Genomic DNA, 20,484 nt, shown 5'->3' with positions numbered 1-20,484 from the left:
ACTCCATAGATCTAAATTGTATCATAATAATCTCATTATCCATCCTTTGCATATTCCCCTCCACTTCCACAAATTTCAGATCCGTTTCTTTCGTTTTAGTTTCCAAATCCAAAACCAGTTGCTCCACCTTACTATCCACCTTAAGAACAACTTCTGACAGGCCCGTGGCTATTGCTTGAATGTTTTTATCAAGTTGATCATATTTTTTTATGGTGTCCTGGACCAATTCTTTAACCTCATTAATTTCTTTACGTATAAAGTCCTTCAAATCCTGGAGGTTTATCATAGCACCTGGGGGAGCCACCCCTTGTTCTGTTGCCATGCCTAACAAAAAAAAGGAAAACACCTCTTCTCAACTTTCTCAAAAAATGCTCTTCCAAGTGGATCAGGTTATATAAATTAACTTTAGAGTTGTTAATAGTTATTTCAGCCGTTCCACCTTTACTCCCTTTCCGCCTCCAGCTGTCACCAATCAGTTAACTTTTGTTTTCTTTAAGTTTTCAGCTATAAATTAATGCCATTTTGAAGCCTTGTTCTGAATCCTTTGTTCTAAGCCCACGCCTTTCAAGTTCAGCAATACCGTTCTTTAACAAAAAATTTCAAACTTTGAACTTAAAATACTTGCAAATATTTCCTTCTTGGGTTGCTTGGAGTTAAATGTTGTTCATGGCGTCTTGCTCCGCTAAATCCTTAGCGGAGGATCCCAGAAGACCGGAGCTTAAAGCAGCTGCAAAGTGGGACTCTCTTTGCCCACACCCCAGAGGCTATAAATCCTTCTGGAGGGCTACACAAGTGGCTCTACCCGACAGCGCTTGCTCTCCCCAAAATTCCTGAGGAGTTCGGAGTGTCCAAGGCGTTTACGATCTTTGAAAAAACGCCTCTACAAGCTACTGAGTCGACAAGCTCAAAAAAAGCCTGCCCGCGACGTCCGTAGCACAACCCGGAAGTCCGAATAAAGAGCGTCCGACGATCGCATAGCTCACAGCTGATCTGTGCGATCGTCGGAACCAATTTTTTTCACCTTTTAAAGCATTTTTTACTACCGGTTACGGCGAACCTAAGCATTTTTTGCTACCGGTTCTAGAGCCGGTTAGAACCGGTAGCATTCCACCCTTGTCTCCAACCATGGCAACGTTAAGCCAGTCGGACCTCAACTCCCAGAAGGCTGGAGGCCCTCTGATCTAGTGTAATCAAATGGATCTCCCTGCCAGAGCCTTAGTGAAGAGGAAGTCTGTGCCAGGGGTTGTCAAGAGGGCCAGGATACTCTTCTTGTGCCCCAGGAAGCTCAAAGCCAAAGAGGGCATAAAACCCAGGGACTCTCAGCATGTCTTCCCTTTTTCATCTAGGAGCTCCAAGACATGTGGTCCCGTCCACTATTAAGCCATCTTTCCAAGATCAGCTGCCAAAATGGAATCCCTCTCTCGTTTGATAGATCCTCTAATCCAGGGGTGTCCAAACTTGGGAACTTTAAGACTTGTGGACTTCAACTCCCAGAATTCCCCAGCCAGCATGGCTGGCTGGGGAATTCTGGGAGTTGAAGTCCACAAGTCTTAAAGTTCCCAAGTTTGGACAACCCCTGCTCTAATCTTTACCAGAAGAGGAAGCACATTCAGTGACTCCTTAGTTGTATGTGTGTCGATATGTGTTTTCTTTGCTATACAGTAGTCCTCGACTTACAACAGATCGTTGAGTGACCGTTCGAAGTTACAGTGACGCTGGAGAAAAGGACGTATGGCCATTGTTCACACTTAGGATCGTTGCAGCCCCCACTCCCCACCCGTAACCCCTGCCTACGTGACTTAGATCTAGATGCTTGACAAGCGATTCATATTTATGACGGTTGCTGTGTGCCAGGATCAGGTGATCCCCTTTTGCGACCTTCTGAGTTGGGAAGCCAGATTCACTTAATAACCGTGTTGCTAATTTAGCAGCTGAAGTTGATTCACAACTGTAGCAAGAAAAGTCTTTAAATGGGGGCAAAACCCACTTAACGAATTTCTCACGTGGCAATAGAAATGTTGGGCTCAATTGCGGTCATAGGTCTAGGATCATGATGGCGAACATATGGCACGCATGCCACGGGTGGCACATGGAGCCATATTTACTGGCGTGCAAACTATCAGCTCTAGCGCACATGTGTGTACTGTCAACTGATTTTTGGTCTTCTGGGGGAGGCTGTTTTCGCCTTTCCCAGTCTTCAGGAAAGCCTCCGGAGCACATGCGCAGGTGGGCGGTTGCATTGAATTATGGGTGTGGGCGCGCACACAATTTTGGCACGCCTGTACAAAAAGTTTCCCCATCACTGGTCTGGGACGACCTGTAGCTTGTTTTAAAGGTTAACGCCTCCAGCTTGCATTTGCAAACACATTAGCAAACTTAGTTGTTAAGACAACTGACCCATCCGACTCTGGACCTTGGCCCGACTTGGGCTTTCACACATAGCCTTTCCCAGGACAGCTTTCTGCCAAGGGCAGGTGAACGTAATGCTGAGATTATTGTTTTGGTAGCAGTCGGAGAAATCCTGGAGATTTCCCAAAGGGTAGAAAACCTCCATTTGGCAGCTTCATCTTCAGAGTGACAACCAATTTGCCCCAATGTTCTGTTCCTAGGCTTCCCAAGAGCAGGAAGCAATCTCCTTGTCCCGACAAAAACCCCTGTGAATTCTGCTCATTCTCATCCAGCAAAGTCTTTTGAGGGAGGATTTACGGTCACAGACCTTATCTGGCTTGGAGAGCTGCCAGGCCGATATCTGCAAAACTTGGCAAGGAGTCTCGGAGACCCACGAACCAATTAAGCGAACTAAATGTCTCCTGCAAACTCCACTCCCCTTTCGCTCCTCTTTCATTTCCTCTGGGAGGGAAAATTCATTGTTCATCTGTGGCCTTACTCCCAAGTCGACCCCTGTTCTTTAGCTGTTCCCTTCGTCTGGCAACTCTGCACCTGCGCACACTGGGAACAGGCTCCAGCTGTTCATCTGCCTCACTGATGTCTGACTCTGAAGGCAGCTGATAACTGTCAGACGGTCCTGGCCCCCTCTCTGCCTCCGACACAGAGCCTTCATCAGAGCCTTCCCCAGACTCCAGGACTGGCCCATCTCCCTCCCCAACCCTCCCCACTGTCCGAATCTGCTGCCAGATCTGCTGGCCACTGGTGGGCCACAACACCGAAATCCATTCTTTTTTGTTGGCTTGGAGGATACAGCTAGCCCTTGACCACCATGGAATCCAAAATTTTCCATTGCTAGGCGAGACAGTTGTTAAGTGACTTTAGACAATTTTTCTTGCCGAAATTGTGAAGTGAATCAATGCAGTCGTTTAGTTAATAACCCGGTTGGTAAGTGAACCTTGTTAAGAGTTTGCGTAGTGGTATATATTAGAGGTGGAGATCCTTGGAGAGCAATGGAATTTCATTTTAATGCATGCCGATTAGTGCACATTCAAAAGGACAATAAAGTTATTCTGCGGGATCGCATCTCTCCACACACATCCCTGCGGCCAATTCGCTCTCACAGGGAGGGGCTTCTCCTAGTGCCGTCCACTAGGCAATGCCAACGGGCGGCGCCAAGGAGTAGGGCCTTCTCTGTGATGGGCCCAACCCTCTGGAATGACCTCCCCCCCGACATTAGAACCACCACCGACTTCCGCTCCTTCCGACAAAAATTGAAGACACACCTGTTCCGATTGGCTGGCCTGGCATAATCATAACTGCTACCTCCTGGCAAACATATTTCTTAACTGGTATTTTAGGGGAATTGTTTTTTAAATTTAATTTTATGGGATATTTGTAGGGGTTTTAAACTATTTACTCAGCTGTACAGTTCTTTTAAACCTTTTTATCCTCCTTCGTATCTACTTATCTATTTAATAATTTTAATTGTTTAATTTTATAGTTATTTTTATGATGTATTTCTGATGGACTGTACACCGCCCCGAGTCCCTTTCGGGAGAGGGGGCGGTCTATAAGCGCTCAGTAAATAAATAAAATAAATAAATGGCCTGGCAGCTCTCCAAGCCAGAGAAGGTTATTCTAAAGTTATTCTAAAGTTATTGTCCCCTCAAAGGGACAATAAAGTTATTCTTCCCTATTGATGTTTCCTGTCAGGAGGTTGCAAAAGGGGATCACGTGATCTGCAGCCGTCATAAATATGACTTTTTTTTCCAGTGCCAGTGTAACTTCAAGGTCACTAAACGAGTGGTTGTTAATGGAGGACTGCCTGTGTATTGCCGGTTACCAAACATCCAAATTTTGATGCTGCAACGGTGATAAATGTTTACGCAAGTCATAAGTCCTTTTTTGAGATGCTGATTTTGCTTTAGAGATGCCTTAGTTTTGACTGCCGCAATGGGAAGGAAACACAGAATCTGCCTCCATTCTCATGGCTATATTTTCTTTCTCTTTTTCTCTCTCTCCCTCTCCCTCCCTCCCTATTTTTTTCTTTCCTTCCTTCCTTCCTTCCTTCCTTCCTTCCTTCCTTCCTTCCTTCCTTCCTCCCTCCCTCCCTCCCTCTTTTCTTTCTCTTTCTCTTCCTTCCTGCCTTCCTTCCTCCTTTCTCTTCCTTCCTTTCTTCCTTCTTTCTTTTCCATTCCTCCCTCCCTCCTTTCTTTTTCTTTCTCTTCCTCCCTCCCCCCTCCCTCCTTTCTCTTCTTCCTTTCTTCCTTTCTTCCTCCCTTCTTTCCTTTCGTCCCTCCCTCCCTCCTTTATTTCTCTTTCTTTCTCTTCCCTCCCTCCCTCCTTTCTCTTCCTTCCTTCCTTCCTTCCTTTTTTCTTCCCTCCCTCCCTCCCTCCCTCTTTCTTTCTTTCTTTCTTTCTTTCTTTCTTTCTTTCTTTCTTTCTTTCTTTCTTTCTTTCTTTCTTTCTTTCTTTCTTTCTTTCTTTCTTTCTTTCTTTCTTTTTCCTAGGGATGTGAAAGCTGGCAATATCCTATTGGGAGAAGATGGGTCAGTCCAGATTGCCGGTGAGTATCCATCAAACCTTTGGAGGGAGCCCACAGAAGTGCAGAACTCCAGATTGTCTGGCTAAGTAGATTCAACTGAACTGAAATTTATTGAGTGTCGAGCGGCGTTTCACCGTGTAAATATTCCTCGCAGCTCAATTTGGATTGAGCAGTAGTTATTGTGAGACTGTGCTCTGCTACCAGGACATCCCTTAGATGCAGGGCTGGTGAACTATATATACCCTTTTATGTCCTGTGGACTTCAACCCCCAGAATTCCTGAGCCAGCCATTCTCAGAACTCCTGGGAATTCTGGGAATTGAAGTTCACGGGGGATAAAGGGGGCCATATTTTCCCCACCACTGATCCTAGAGAAACACATTTGCTGCAGCTTTTTTGTCTTTCCCCCTTTTTCTACAGCCCATTTCTGCCTCGGTTTCCCTTTGGTGAATTTGGAACAGGTTGAGGGGTTTGTTGCAGTCGTGTTTTCTTAGATTTCACTTCTTAGCTTCTGCTGTAGTAATTTCCAGGCTACACACAACTCTCTTATTTCTGACAGAGAAATATCATGGTTTCTAGACCTTCCTCTCTCTCACTCCCTGTCATTTAAACAATGTTTGTTAGAGGAGGGAGCTGTGTGGCCGTGTGGAAGCCGATGCTTGAGCAAAATCACAACTCAGCTGGAAAATGATTTTAATGGAGAAGTTTAGATTCTGTTTATCTCCTCTCTCAAGAGAGGGGAAGGTAAGCTGGGGGGGGGGGGGGTTGGATGGGAGGAAAAAAACAGGGTCTGATGTTGGAATCCTGGATTCGAATCTTCCCTTTGCTAGTGGCTCCATGTGCTGGTGAACCGATACTCTTCCATGATCTAGGGTTTACTGTGATGTTTGTGCCACACTGCCATTGTGGTTTGTTCAGCAAGCAATGATCAAACATCCAGTGACTTAATTGGATGTGTGAATAGTGCTTTAGTGCTTCTGACTTGAGGAGTAACTTTCCCCAATCAGAATTTTCCTATTGGGTGGGGCGTTCCTTCCTTGCCCCCCACCCCACCCCCTCTTCTTTCCTTTTCCTTTTCCCTTTCTTTCCCTATTTACCTCTTCTTCCCTCCTCTTTCTTTCCCTCCCTCCCTTCTTTCCCTCTCTCCCCCTCTCTCCCCATCAAAACCAGATTTGAACATTTCAGGTTTATAATAAAAGTTCCTGTATAGTCATGATGGCAAACCTATGGCATGCGTACCACAGGTGGCACATAGAGCCATTTCTGAGGGCACGTAAGGCGTTGCCCTGGCCAGCTGATTTTCGGCCTTTTTTCCCCCCTTCCGGAGGCCTCAGCGAAGCCTCCTAAAGCCTCTGGAGGGAGAAAAACGCCCCAACGGGCAACCTGGAAGTCCAGTTTGTGCATTGGGCTGTTTTCCGCCCTCCCTGAGTTCCTAGAAAGCCTCTGGAGCCTGGGGAGGGTGGAAAAAGGGCCTAGCGAGCGCACAGGAAGTCAGAAAACGGGAAGTTTCCGGCCTCAGGAGGGCCTCGGGGAGGAGGGCAATTTTCTCCCTCCCCAGGCTCCTAGAAAGCCATGCGCGTATGCGTGGGGCGGCGGGGGGCGGGTGGGCTTCACGTGCGCATGCGCTGGGGGCACAGCGCGGTAGGGAGGCATTAAATTGTGGGGGTGGACACCTGTGTGTGTGTTTTTGGCACCTGAGACGAAAAAGGTTCCCTGTCACTGCTCTATAGATTCTTCGTTATCAAGAGCATGTTTTTTTTTAAAAAATTGCCTTTCTTTCATTTTTAATCACCACAATTTATCAACTTAAAAGAGCCACGCTGCAGTATAAATCTAAGAGAGCTTGCCCCTTCAATTTCATCTACTTCCAAACTGGGGGAGCTCAACGCAATAGGTTTCCAAAGCCTTCCAATGTTGCCCTTTTAAGCTGACTCCTGAGTGCTTAAGGATGTCATGGCTGGGCATTCATTGTCCCCAGCCTGGAGGGAGCCGTGTTGTGTCTGGAATTAGCAACCGTGTCTGCATCTTTTCCTCCCGTGCTTTGATTTGGTTTCTAAACCCGTTGGGCATCCTCTGCCTGTTGTATTCAGATAAAGCAGGGACTTCTTCATGTTGGAATGATCGCTTGCACGAAAGCCACGGTAGAGATGCCACTAAGTTCATTCATGCAGAAATACCTTTAGCCCTCCTTGTGTGTTCCATGGATGTTTTTAATTCATCGTTTTAAAGATGGTCTTGGTAAGTGTTGACGTCTTTCAGAGTTGTGTGGTTGGGACATCTCTTGCAGTGTTCTTTCCTTTTGAGGGGGAGAAAAGGAGAAAAACCCTCTGTGTAGGTAGTCCTCGACTTGCAACAGTTCATTTGGTGATCGTTCAAAGTTACGACGCTTGAAAAAGGGACACAGCCATTTTTCACACTTTTGGCCATTGCAGTATCCTTCTGGTCACACGATCAAAACTTAGACACTTGGCAACTGGCAGGTATTTATGACGGTTGCAGCGTCTCGAGGTCATGTGGCCACCTTTTGCGACCTAGCAACGAGCAAAGTCAGTGAGGAAGACAGATTCACTTAACAACCATGTTACTAATTTTAACAGCTACAGCGGTTCACAACAAATGTGGCAATAAATCATAAAATGGGGCAAAATTCACTTAACAAATTTCTCATTTAGCAACATAAATTCTGGGCTCAATTGTGGCCATAAGTCGAGGACTACCTGTACTGAATTAAAAAGACCTTGCAGGTGTAGTTTAACTTGTCCCAGGATTTTGCTTTTTTGGACTTGGCAGATCAGTGCTATTTTAATAGACTTATGGAATATGGCAGAATGCCCATATGAAGACTTGGGGAGTTGTGTTTAATATAAAATAAAGATCCTGTAGTGCAAATGCACTTATGCACGATTCTTATCTTATTATTTCTAGAGGCAGGAACATGGTGGAATGTGCTTTCAATAACCAAAATACAGGCAGTCCTCAACATATGATCATAATAAAGTCATATATTGTGACTGTCATAAAATGTGTCAGAACCAATTTTACAACGTGTTGAAGAAATGTACTTCTGGGTTCAGTTCCAAGTGGGGAAAAAGACACTGGAAACGTGGAGGCTGCTTGGAAAGATGGTTTAATAGTGGACAGGACCACATGTCTTGGAGCTCCTAGATGAAAAAGGGAAGAGATGCTGAGAGTCCCTGGGTTTTATGCTCTCTCTGGCTTTGAACTTCCTGGGGAATAAGAAGAGTATCCTGATTGGTTGCAGTCAGAGGTCATAGCTAGCTTTGTAGGTTGTCTGCGTGCTAAGTTTGGTTGAAACTTGGTGGGCGGTGCAAAGAAGGGCAATGAAATGGCTCTGCCTGAAGGAGGGAGATCTTTGTTATGTAGAATAGACAGGCTCAGGCCTTAATGGCCCATTGACAAAGGTGGGGTGGGAGATGAGTTTCTGCCTCCTTTTTAGGGGTAAATATTCTGCCTTTTTGATACTTCCTAAAACATCTCATTCTCCTAGGAGAGTGTTGGGTGCTAATGTCCTATACTTATTTGTGGCAGTTATTAGGTGAACTTATTAATTGTTGTTAAGCAAATACAGCAAGGAAATCCAATGACTCACTGTGGTCACAATGCTGCTGAAAACCAGAAATGTTGGTGTTTTTTTTTTTTTTACAAAGTCGTTGTAAAGCACAATTGTGTGATTGTGGGTAAGCTGTAAACGGTGATAATTGTGCTTGTGAACTTTGATCATGTGACTGCAGAGGTGCTTTGAGCATCAGAACTTCAGAACTAGATTGTAAATAGTCCCAAGGTAGATAACAGAGTAATAGAGTTGGAAGGGACCTTGTAGGTCATCTAGTCCAACCCCCTGCTCAAGCAGGAGACCCAACACCATTTCTGACAAATGGCAGTCCAATCTCTTCTTGAAAGTCTCAAGTGATGAAGCTCCCACAACTTCTGAAGGCAACTTCTGTTCCATTGGTTGATTGTTCTCACTGTCAGGAAATTTCCTCCTTATTTCCAGGTTGAATCTCTCCTTGGTCAGTTTTTATCAATTGCTCCTTGTCTGTCCTTCGGGTGCTTTGGGAAATAGCTTGACCCCCTCCTCTCTTTGGCAACCCCTCAAATATTGGAAGACTGCTTTCAAGTGACCTCCTGGTCCTTCTCTTCACTAGCCATGCCCAGTTCCTGCAACCGTTCTTCGTATGTTTTAGCCTCCAGTCCCCTAATCATCTTTGTTGCTCTTCTCTGTACTCTTTCTAGAGTCTCCACATCTTTTTTATAGTGTGGTGATCAAAACTGGATGTAGTATTCTAAGTGTGGTCTTACTAGGGCTTTATAGAGTGGTATTAGGACCTCACTTGATCTTGATGGTATCTCTCTGTTAATGCAACTTAGGGATTGCATTGGCTTTTTTGGCTGCAGCTGCACACGGCTGGCTCATATTTAGCTGGTTGTCCACTAAGACTCCAAGATCCCTCTCCCAGTCACTGCTATTAAGCCTGGTTTCACCCAGTTTATATGTGTACTCTTGATTTTTCTTACCTAAATGTCGGACTTTACTTTTTTCTACATTTAATTTTAATGGTTACTAAGACGCCAGGTGTAAGTCGAGGACTACCTGGAGGAAAAACGTAATTGCATCTTCCTCTCCTCTGAACAAATGATCATATGAGATGCTCAAGTTGCCTTAGAGTCATGTCATGTCCAAACCCAGTCATTGGGATTTGCAAATCATTGCTTGTAGTGTTCTGTTATTTGTGAGTTGTGCTGGATCCCTAGTGCTTCTCAGTCTGAACAATGTTAAGATGTGTTGGCCATAAAAAGAAGAAAAAGAGAAAATAAAATTTAGAAATAGGAGAATAAATAGAATGATAGGAATCAGCAGAAAGAAATATTGTAAACAAGGTAAAAATATGTTTTAAATCAGAATGTATGGGAAATATATTAAGAAACTTAAAGCTGTTAGATAACTACGTTGATTATACAAAACTTGAAATCTGAAATTTGAAGATTCATATTGTTAAGGGAAAATAGATGGAAAAGAAATGATAAATGGTTTATTTTTAAAGAGAAAGAAAAATTATACTGTTTGTACATGTTAAAAAACTAGAAATTGGAAAATACGAGAAGAAAAGTAATATGGCTAAAATTGGAAACAATGGAAATATAATGTAAAATGAATTATGTCTTTTGTGACAATGAGGGAATGTTTGGACAACACTCTGTTCACAAAAGAAGTTTTATTATGTAACAAAAATAAATAAATAAACTTTTTTTAAAAAGATGTGTTGGCTTCAATTCCCAGAATTCAATTCCCAGCAAGCTCTCTTCAGAATTCTGGGAATTGAAGTCCACAGATTTTGCGGCTGACTGAGGTCTAGCAACTTGGACTTAGATCAGGGTTGTCAAACTGGCGGCCTGCAAGCTGGATTGGCATGCATAGGCCGCGCCCACCCCAGCTCCGTGAAAGGAAAAAACATTGCAATGTCACATGACAGCAATGTGATCCATTGAGTTTGACACCTTGACTTAGATCCTTGTGGCTTATTCAACAAACCGTGGGTTTATATACATATATATAATTTTATTTATGATTTTTTTCTTTAACATCCATAAGTACTTGGTGAACACTATATTATCTGGCTCAATATATTTTGCATACAGTTTTGATAATAATATTACCATTTAAGTATACATAATCGTCCTATTTCAACTTCTAACGTTTGTGTATGTATAGTAATTATAATATATTCTATTTCAGTATGTAGGAAGTTAGCACCCAACCCTCTCCTAGAAAAATGAAATATCCTGGGAAATATTAAAAAGGCAGAATATTACATTTCCCTGGATAAGAAACGGAGAAACATGTTTTTAGGTACGAAACAGACTCAATGGCCCATTGACAAAGGTGGGGGGCCTGAGGGCTAAAATGCCTGGGTCAGTCTATTCTACATAACAAAGATATCCCCCTTAAGCTCCTGGGTGATGGGATTAAGGCATGATGTTATTAGCCCTTTACCCATCTCACCACAGGGCGCCTGGGAAGAAGCGATGCTCAACCAAGCTTGGGACTCAAAAGACACACAATCTACAAAGTTAGCTAAGACACCGCCCCTGGGAGTCTGACAACCAATCAGAATACATTGTTTACACAGAAACAGGAAACAGAGAGGTGGGGCCGAATAGAGTGTATAAAAACTCAGGAACTCTCAGCAAGCCCCTTTTTTCTCTCTTCTTCACCCAACATCTGGAAGCATCTGATCCCCCTTTTCTGTTCAGGAGCTCAAGCCATGTGGTCCTGTCCACCATTAAACCATCTTTCCCAGCAGCCCCCATGTTTCCAGGGTCTTTTCCCCCACTTGGAGCTGAACCCAGAAGGACATTTCTTCCAACAAGTATTCATAATACTATTTTCCCAATTTCTATTTTCTACTTCTTTTTTCTAATACTTAATAAAATAACTACTATGTTAAAAAATATTCTATATCTATCCGTCATCTCTTGCCCTTTTTAGAACAAACCACGGTTAAAAGAGGTCAGTTGCTCTGTTGCATGTCTGAATATTCCATAGTAGACTTATGAAAATTAAGAGAAGATAGGGTAAAACCCTGGTTTTCCATCAGGACATTCTGATCTCTGTTTCACTATCATTTTCCTGTTTGCATCTACTTGCCAGCTCGTATTTCAGATGGAACTGCATTTTTTTCCAAATAAAAATCATGAGGAATTTGTAAGATGACCAGCCTGTGTCACTCTCTGAATTTCCTGAAAATCCATCCAGGACAGCATATTGGCAGATGTAAAAACAAGCCTGGGAAGAGAAATGCAATACTCACATTCCTTTCATATCTTGTGGTTTAGATTTCTGTCTTCCCATCAACAGGTGGAACAGATTCAACAACAGCTAAAGTAACACAAAAGTGAGGGGTCCAAAACAGTGAAAATACTACTTTACTTTATTTTATTATTTTACTTTACTTTAATTTTACTTTATTTTATTTTATTATTTTACTTAGTTTTATTTTAATTCTACTTAATTGTAATTTTATTTTACTTAATTTTATTTTATTTATTATTTTATTTTTCTATGCAGCCTTAATTATTTTTACAAATAACTGAAGGCGGTGAACATAATTCATCCTTCTTCCTCCTCCTGCTATTTTTTCCCTACAATCTGGTAGGATAGGTTAGGCTAAGAGAGAAGCACTACACAAAGTCACCAGCCAGCTTTCATGCCTAGGTAGGACTAGAATTCACCGTCTCCTGGTGATTGGCGCAAAATCACTAAACTGGTTTTTCAGGGTGGGATTAGAACTCACTGTCTCCTAGTGATTGGCCCAAAATCACCCAGCTGGCTTTTCAGGGTTGGATTAGAACTCACTGTCTCCTAGTGATTGGCCCAAAATCACCCAGCTGGCTTTTCAGGGTGGGATTAGAACTCACTGTCTCCTAGTGATTGGCCCAAAATCACCCAGCTGGCTTTTCAGGGTGGGATTAGAACTCACTGTCTCCTAGTGATTGGCCCAAAATCACCCAGCTGGCTTTTCAGGGTGGGATTAGAACTCACTGTCTCCTAGTGATTGGCCCAAAATCACCCAGCTGGCTTTTCAGGGTGGGATTAGAACTCACTGTCTCCTAGTGATTGGCCCAAAATCACCCAGCTGGCTTTTCAGGGTGGGATTAGAACTCACTGTCTCCTAGTGATTGGCCCAAAATCACCCAGCTGGCTTTTCAGGGTGGGATTAGAACTCACTGTCTCCTAGTGATTGGCCCAAAATCACCCAGCTGGCTTTTCAGGGTGGGATTAGAACTCACTGTCTCCTAGTGATTGGCCCAAAATCACCCAGCTGGCTTTTGTGCCTAAGGCAGGACTAGAACTCACCATCGCCTGGTGATTGGCCTAAAGTCATCCTACCGGCTTTCATGCCTAAGGTATGAAATGAATTCATGTTTATCTCAACTAACTGATGGAAATTGCTGTCATACAGATGGCTGTCAGTGACACGTTACTCCAACTTCTTTATCAGTATCCATTCCAATCATGGCTAATGCCAACCAAGTTTAAAAAACTAGCATGGCTAGTCCTGGCTTTTATGACAGATCAAATATTTTTACTATCACTATATGTTTATAACACTGCTTCAGCCAAGGCAATTCTAAGTAGTAGACTAAACAGGGAAAATAAACCCCTCTACCATTTGTAACTGCAGTTAAAACATTGTGATTAAGTTCTCAATTTACAGCCAGTTGCTAAATGCTGCCTGCAGTGTCCTGCAGTCACGTGGCTGCAATTTACAATTATTATTATTTGCTGTGAACTGACATTTGCTTCTGGTTTCTGCAAAAAAATAAAAATAAAAATCCATTGTCTAAAATGGGTTTGCTTAATGACTGTCAGAAAGAATAATTGGGTGACCTGCCTAACATTATAACTGTAAATCCAGACTCAATTTTGTTTGTGAGCCGAGGACCATGAATGTTTTCTTGATCTTGGCAGCTTGGAAGATTGACGAGACAGACGGACAGACGGATGGATAGATAGGGTAGATAGATAGATGGATAGGACAGACAGACAGACGACAGACAGACATGGTAGATGGATGGATGAATGGATGGATGGATAGGATAGATAGACAGACAGACATGGTAGATGGATGGATGAATGGATGGATGGATAGGATAGATAGACAGATAGGATGGATGGATGGATGGACACATAGGATAGACAGACAGACAGACAGGGTAGATAGATGGATGGATAGGATAGATAGATAGACAGGGTAGATAGATGGATGGATAGGATAGGATAGGATATATAGATAGACAGGGTAGATGGATGGATAGGATAGATAGACAGACAGACAGACAGATAGGGTAGATGGATGGATGGATGGACGGATAGGACAGACAGACAGACTGACAGATAGGGTGGATGTATGGATGGACGGACGGACGGACGGACGCACTATCAGCCAAAGGAAGTGATTGTGGTTTCTGACCTTTATCGATCGAATAGCACAAGTAGTGAAATGCACCTATTGGTAAATTTGTTAGAAATCCATGGTTTTATTTTAAAATGCAATTCACTTATCTTCCAAATCTTAAATAATGGGTAAGCTTGTTAAAGATCCCTGGTTCTTTAAAAACGTGATTTAGCTGCACTCCGGGCTTCAAAAATACAGCTCTCTTCTAAAAAGTATTTACCGTCCTTTGCCATCACAAACTCTCTTTGAGTTGTGGAGAAAGAGCAAAGGTTGACAGGAATATATTTATCAGTTTGGTGGAATTTCCTTGCTTAAGATGATGAAGAAGAAAAGGAAACCCCAGAGGATTAACTGATGAAATTCAGAGGTCACAAATGCCCAGCGTTCCATTTTCAAGCATCCAGAATATGTTAATCTGCATAATGGTTCAAATGGCTAAACCCAGTTCTCCTCATTCCATGTTTGACCTTGCAAGAATTTAAGAAGCTGAAATCCTCACATCTGATGTCATCCCCAAAGATCGGGGAAGGTGGGTGCTAAGCTGCCCACCCTCGTAGCATAAGGAAGGTTAGCACTACATGTGGAACTTTGCCACATTTCCCCATCAAAATCACCCTGTTGTTTTGTTGTGAAAGGAAAATGGAAAGACAAATCTCTGGGAGCAAGCATGAGATTTGTAAACAAAACAAAAACGAAAAAGCACTTCAGGTGTTGTTGTTGTTAGTCGCGAAGTTATATCCGACCCATCGCGACCCCATGGACAACGTTCCTCCAGGCCTTCCTGTCCTCTACTATCCTCTGGAGTCCATTGAACGCCAACTGCTTTGGTGACGCCATCCAGCCACCTCGTTCTCTTTCGTCCCTTTCTTCTTTTGCCCTCCATCTTTCCCAGCATCAGGCTCTTCTCTAGTGAGTCCTTCCTTCTCATTAGGAGTTTCCTCTTCAGGATCTGGCCTTCTAAAGAGCAGTCAGGGTTGATCTCCTCTAGGACTGACCGGTTAGATGGCCTTGCAGTCCAAGGGACTCAATGCAGGAGTCTTCTCCAGCACCAGAGTTCAAAGGCCTCCATTCTTTGGCACTCAGCCTTCCTTATGGTCCAACCTTCACAGCCATCCATTGCAACTGGGGAAATCAAAGCCTTGACTATACACCCTTTTGTTGGCAAGGTGATGCCTCTGCTTTTTAGTATCCTGTCTAGATTTGCCATCGCTTTCCTCCCCAGGAGCAAGCCTCTTTTAATTTCTTGGCTTCAGTCCCTATCTGCGGTGATCTTGGAGCCCAGTAAAATAAAACCTGTCACTTCAGGTAGTCCTTCACTTACAACCATTTGCTTACTGGCCATTTGAAGTTACAACAGCACTGAAAAATGACTTACAACCAGTCCTCAGGCTTATGACCACCGCAGCATTTCTAGGATCATGTGACTCTAATTTGGGCACTTGGTAACCGGCATGTAACCAGCACGGGTTTCCTGGGTTCGTGTGATCACAATTTGAAACTTCCCCAGCTGGTGTCCAGCAAGAAAAATCAACATGGGAAGTCAGATTCTCATTTAACAGTTTGATTTGTTTTAAGAGCTATGGTGTAAAAGATCATGAAATTGGGTGTGATTCTCTTAACAACCACATGATTCATTTAACAGCTATGATTTGTTTAAGAGCTATGGCATGAAAGGTCATAAAATCGGGTGTAATTCATTTGACAACCTTCTTGCTTAACAATGGAAATTTGTAGGTTATTTTTTTTCAATGACGTCCTAACTTTGAATGGTCTCGAAAAGAATGGTTGTAAGTCAAGGATTGCCTGTACAGTTGAGCCCAACATTTCTGCTGTTAAGGATGAGGCACTGGGGACAGGGACAGGTAGTCCTCGACTTATGGCCACAATTGAGGCCAAAATTTATGTTTGAGTGAGACCTTTGTTAAGTGAGTTTTGCCCTATTTTACGACTCTTCTGGCCACAGCTCTTAAACGAATCACTGCACTTCATAAGTTAGTATCCTGGCTTGTTAAAGTGAACCTGGCTTCCCCAATGACTTTGCTTGTCGGAAGGTGGCCGAAGCGAATCGCATGACCCCGGGACACTGCAACCGTTATAACTATAAGCATCTAAATTTTGATCACATGATTGTGGGGTTGCTACAACGGTCATAACTATGAAAAACGGTCACCAGTTTTCAGTGCCGTTGTAGCTTTGAAGGTCACTACGCAAACTGTTGTAAGTCGAGGACCACCTGCACCCCAGCACATGCAACCCCCCCCCCCATGCATGCGTGTGTACATCCCCTGCCTGTGCCCCGCCCCCTGAGTATGCGAGACCTGAAAACCAGCGGGCTGGCAGGAGGTATACGCATGCGTGGTGGAGCTGGCCTGGGGCAATGGCTAGCTTGCCCGCAGAGAGGGCTCTGCATGCCACCTGTAGCAGACGTTCAATAGGTTGGCCATCATGGAACTATACTATACTTTCCTCAGCAAATGCAGCCAAGGATCATTTTTAAGTTATTTAAAGTTGTAGCATTTCCGGCAATACAATACAATACAATACAATACAATAGTAGAGTTGGAAGGGACCTCGGAGGTCTTCTAGTCCAACCCCCTGCCTAGGCAGGAAACCCTATACTGTTTCAGACAAATGGCTATCCAACATCTTCTTAAAGACTTCCAGTGTTGGGGCATTCACAACTTCTGGAGGCAACTTCTGTTCCACTGATTAATTGTTCTAACTGTCAGAAAGTTTCTCCTCAGTTCTAAGTTGCTTCTCTCCTTGATTAGTTTCCACCCATTGCTTCTTGTTCTACCCTCAGGTGCTTTGGAGAATAGTTTGCAACCCCTGAGATATTGGAAGACTGCTATCATGTCTCCCCTAGTCCTTCTTTCTCTTAAGCTAAACATGCCCAGTTCCTGCAACCGTTCTTCATATGTTTCAGCCTCCAATCTCCCTAACTATCTTTCTTGCTCTTCTCTGCACTCTTTCTAGAGTCTCCACATCTTTTCTACATCGTGGCGACCAGAACTAAATGCAGCATTCCAAGTGTGGCCTTACCAAGGCCTTATAAAGTGGTATTAACCCTTCACGTGATCTTGATTCTATCCCTCTGTTGATGCAGCCTAGGCACTTCTTTTATCTTCTTAAAATCCCAGAAAGGAAAATTGAATTTCAGTGTAATTCATGTACTGCAGTAAATTTCACATGGTTACTTAAAATATACGCCTCACATGCGTGGCAGATAGGAGGGTTGTTTTTATCCTTTTGCTTTTATCCTCCTTTCAACAACGGGGTTTCATAATTTTGAACATAATCTGAGAAAATGTGGCAGTGTAGAAATCTTGTGACTGGACCGTCAGAGGACATGCCTGATTCCAAACTAATTTCTCTTTCGATCGGGGTGGAAATGAAAAAATGTGTAGAAACTTGCACCAATTCTGCAAATGTTATGAAAGCTTTTAGAAATTTTGTGGCATAGGTAGTCCTCAACGTACAACCACAATTGAGCCCAAAATTTCCATTGCTAGGCGAGATAGTTGTTAACTGAGTTTTGCCACATTTTACGACCTTTCTTGCCACAGTGGTTAAGTGAATCATTGCAGTTGTTAAGTTATTAACACACACTTGCAAACTTAAGTAAATCTGGCTTCCCCGTTGACTTTACTTGTCAGAAGGTCACAAAAGGTGATCCTGTGAGCCTTGCACACACTGCAACTGGCATAAATATCTGCCAGTTGCCAAGTATTTGGTGCCGGCCTGAAGCCATCTTTTCCTGTGGATCTCAGGCCTACCACACTTTCTATTATTCTACTATGCATTTTCTGTTGTGGGAATATGAGAGTTGTACGGAGTTAGATGACATGTAACAAAATCCTTTCTAGAAAGCCAAGGTCATTCTTTGTCTTTGCACCTCTGCACCTGACCGGAACTGAATAGGTGGAAGCTGCCAGCATGGCAGTGGGAGATTGGACCATGGGATGGGCTTGTGGGTGGGTGGGGTAGGGGGCAAGATCTTGAACTTTCAGTTGGGTGGGGAAAACCGGGAAGCTTTCAGATTCGGGTTTTCCCAGGTGTGCCAACATGGCTCTCTTAATAAATTGGAACTTTGAGCAATACTTTGAGCAATACCCTCCAAGACGGAGTGGCTGTGGCTTCCGGCCCCCCGGTTCAACCAGTTGCTTCCATCTCTGGCCATCGGGGGCGAGCAACTGGCCCCCGTGGAACGGGTGCGCAATTTGGGCGTCCTCCTGGATGCCCGGCTGTCCATGGATGACCATGTAACAGCCGTGGCAAGGGGGGCGTTCCATCAGGTTCGCCTGATGCGCCAATTGCGCCCCTTATTGGACCGGGATGCCCTACGCACAGTCACCCATGCGCTGGTGACGTCTCGCCTGGACTACTGCAATGCTCTCTACATGGGGCTTCCCTTGAGATGCACTCGGAGACTGCAGTTGGTCCAGAATGCGGCCGCGCGGGTGATTATGGGGAGGACTAGATACTCCCCTGTAACACCTCTCCTGCGCGAGCTGCACTGGCTTCCTGTAGTCTATCGGGTGCGTTTTCAAGGTTTTGATTACGATCTTTAAAGCGCTTCATGGCACAGGACCTAGTTACATGCGGGATCGCATCCTGCCCCATACATCCCTACGACCAATCCGCTCACACAGAGAGGGACTTCTCCGGGTGCCGTCCACTAAACAGTGTCGGGGGGCGACACCCAGGAGCAGAGCCTTCTCTGTGATGGGCCCAGCCCTGTGGAATGACCTCCCCCGTGACATCAGGATGACTTCCGATCTCCGCTCCTTCCGTGTACAGCTTAAGACCCACCTTTTTCAATTATCTGGCCTGGCTCAACCGTAGTTTTTTCTTATTCCTCCTGACAGTCCTTTTAAATTTTAAATTGTGTTATTATTAAGGGGTATTTTAATGGCTGATTTTTAACATTCTTAATGTGGTGTAATTGTTACCTCCTCCGTGCATGTATGTCTTTGTATATGTGTGGATTTGCTGTTTATGTGTTTGCACATATGTTTTTATGTTTTATATGTTTTATTGTACGCCGCCCCGAGTCCTTTTTGGAGAGGGAGAGGGAGCGGCTAATAAATTAAAAATTATTATTATTAATTATTATTATTATTATTACTTTGCCTTGGATTCTGATTTAATTTTGGAGGCTATTTGAAATCCTGACATTTGGATTTTGATCACTTCCCCATAGAGATGCTGCAATGGTTGTAAGTATGAAAAAGGGTCATATGTCACCTTTTTTCCAGTTGTTGACTTAAAATGTTCATTAAATGAATGGTTTTAAGTTGAGGACTTCCTTTTCTGAAATACTTTTCAAATACCGGTAGTTCCCAACTTATGACCAATCGCTCAGTGACCGTTCTAAGTTATTACCTACCTGAAAAAGGAGACTTACAAACCAGAACTGAAGTCCTAACACTCGCCTCCCTCTCCCCACACTGAGGCTTCGTTAGAGTTGTAACTCAAGGATTACGGTGCTTGTTATTGGTTAAGCCTAGACAGGAACATGAAGCTGTACCAGTGCAAAAGTCTTACATTTGGCCACTGGATGCTTTCCAGCAAGCATTTAATCTTTGCAGTCACAAGAATTTCATCTCTACATGTGTTATATGATATCAGCCTTGGCCTTGATGACTTGTACTATTTATTGTTTATTTTCTTAATTTTCATTTTTAGTTCCATGATTCATGATTCCGTCACAGGTGGATTTCAACTCCCAGAATTTTTGAGCTTGCATGGCATGGCTGGCTCAGAAATTCTGGGCGTTGAAGTCCACAAGTCTTTATAAAGAGGCCTAGTTCTTTAAGGTAAAGGTTCCCCTTGCACCTATGTGCTAGTCGTTCCCCACTCTAGGGGGCGGTGCTCATCTCTGTTTCAAAGCCGAAGAGCCAGCGCTGTCCAAAGACATCTCCATGGTCATGTGGCCGGCATGACTCAACGCTGAAGGCGCACGGAACGCTGTTCCCTTCCCACCAAAGGTGGTCCCTATTTTTCTACTTGCATTTTTACCTGATTTCGAACTGCTACGTTGGCAGAAGCTGGGACAAGTAGCGGGAGCTCACTCTGTTACGCGGCACTAGGGATTCGAACTGCCGAACTGCCGACTTTTCTGATCGACAAGCTCAGCATCTTAGCCACTGAGCCACCGTGTCCCTAATAGCCTAGTTCCTTACCTCTGTTCTAAGTCATAGCTTTCGCTTAAAAAAAAAAAAGATGCACAAGAGAGAATGCTTTTTTAACCCCTTCTTTTCTGTTTTTGTGTTTTGGCGTTCAGATTTCGGCGTAAGTGCTTTTTTAGCTACCGGTGGGGACATTACACGAAACAAAGTGAGGAAAACCTTTGTGGGCACCCCTTGCTGGATGGCTCCCGAAGTGATGGAGCAGGTAAGAATAAATTGGAACAGACTTTCCCTGAGCACTGAAATTTCAAATGCTACTAATCCTCAACTTATAGCCTCAGTTGGGACTGGGACCTTTGTGCCTAAGCAAGGTGGTTGCTAAGTGAGCTCCTGATTTTACGACCTTCCCTCCCCCCAATTGTTAAGTGAATCGCAGCAGATAA

General features: G+C 43.8%; 1 protein-coding gene across 1 annotated transcript in view; it reads left to right on the top strand.

Annotated features, from left to right (window-relative positions):
* OXSR1 (oxidative stress responsive kinase 1) overlaps positions 1–20,484 on the top strand; it is a 110,176-nt gene that overhangs the window by 50,645 nt on the left and 39,047 nt on the right. Inside the window, exons 5-6 of the mRNA XM_081970225.1 lie at positions 4,899–4,954; positions 20,197–20,306. Of these exons, the coding sequence (XP_081826351.1) occupies positions 4,899–4,954; positions 20,197–20,306 (166 nt within the window). The remainder of the gene's footprint in view (positions 1–4,898; positions 4,955–20,196; positions 20,307–20,484) is intronic.

This window comes from Natrix helvetica (assembly GCF_964273705.1).
Source record: "Natrix helvetica genome assembly, chromosome: Z".
Lineage (NCBI taxonomy): Eukaryota > Metazoa > Chordata > Lepidosauria > Squamata > Natricidae > Natrix > Natrix helvetica.
This window is presented reverse-complemented; position numbering and strand designations above follow the sequence as displayed.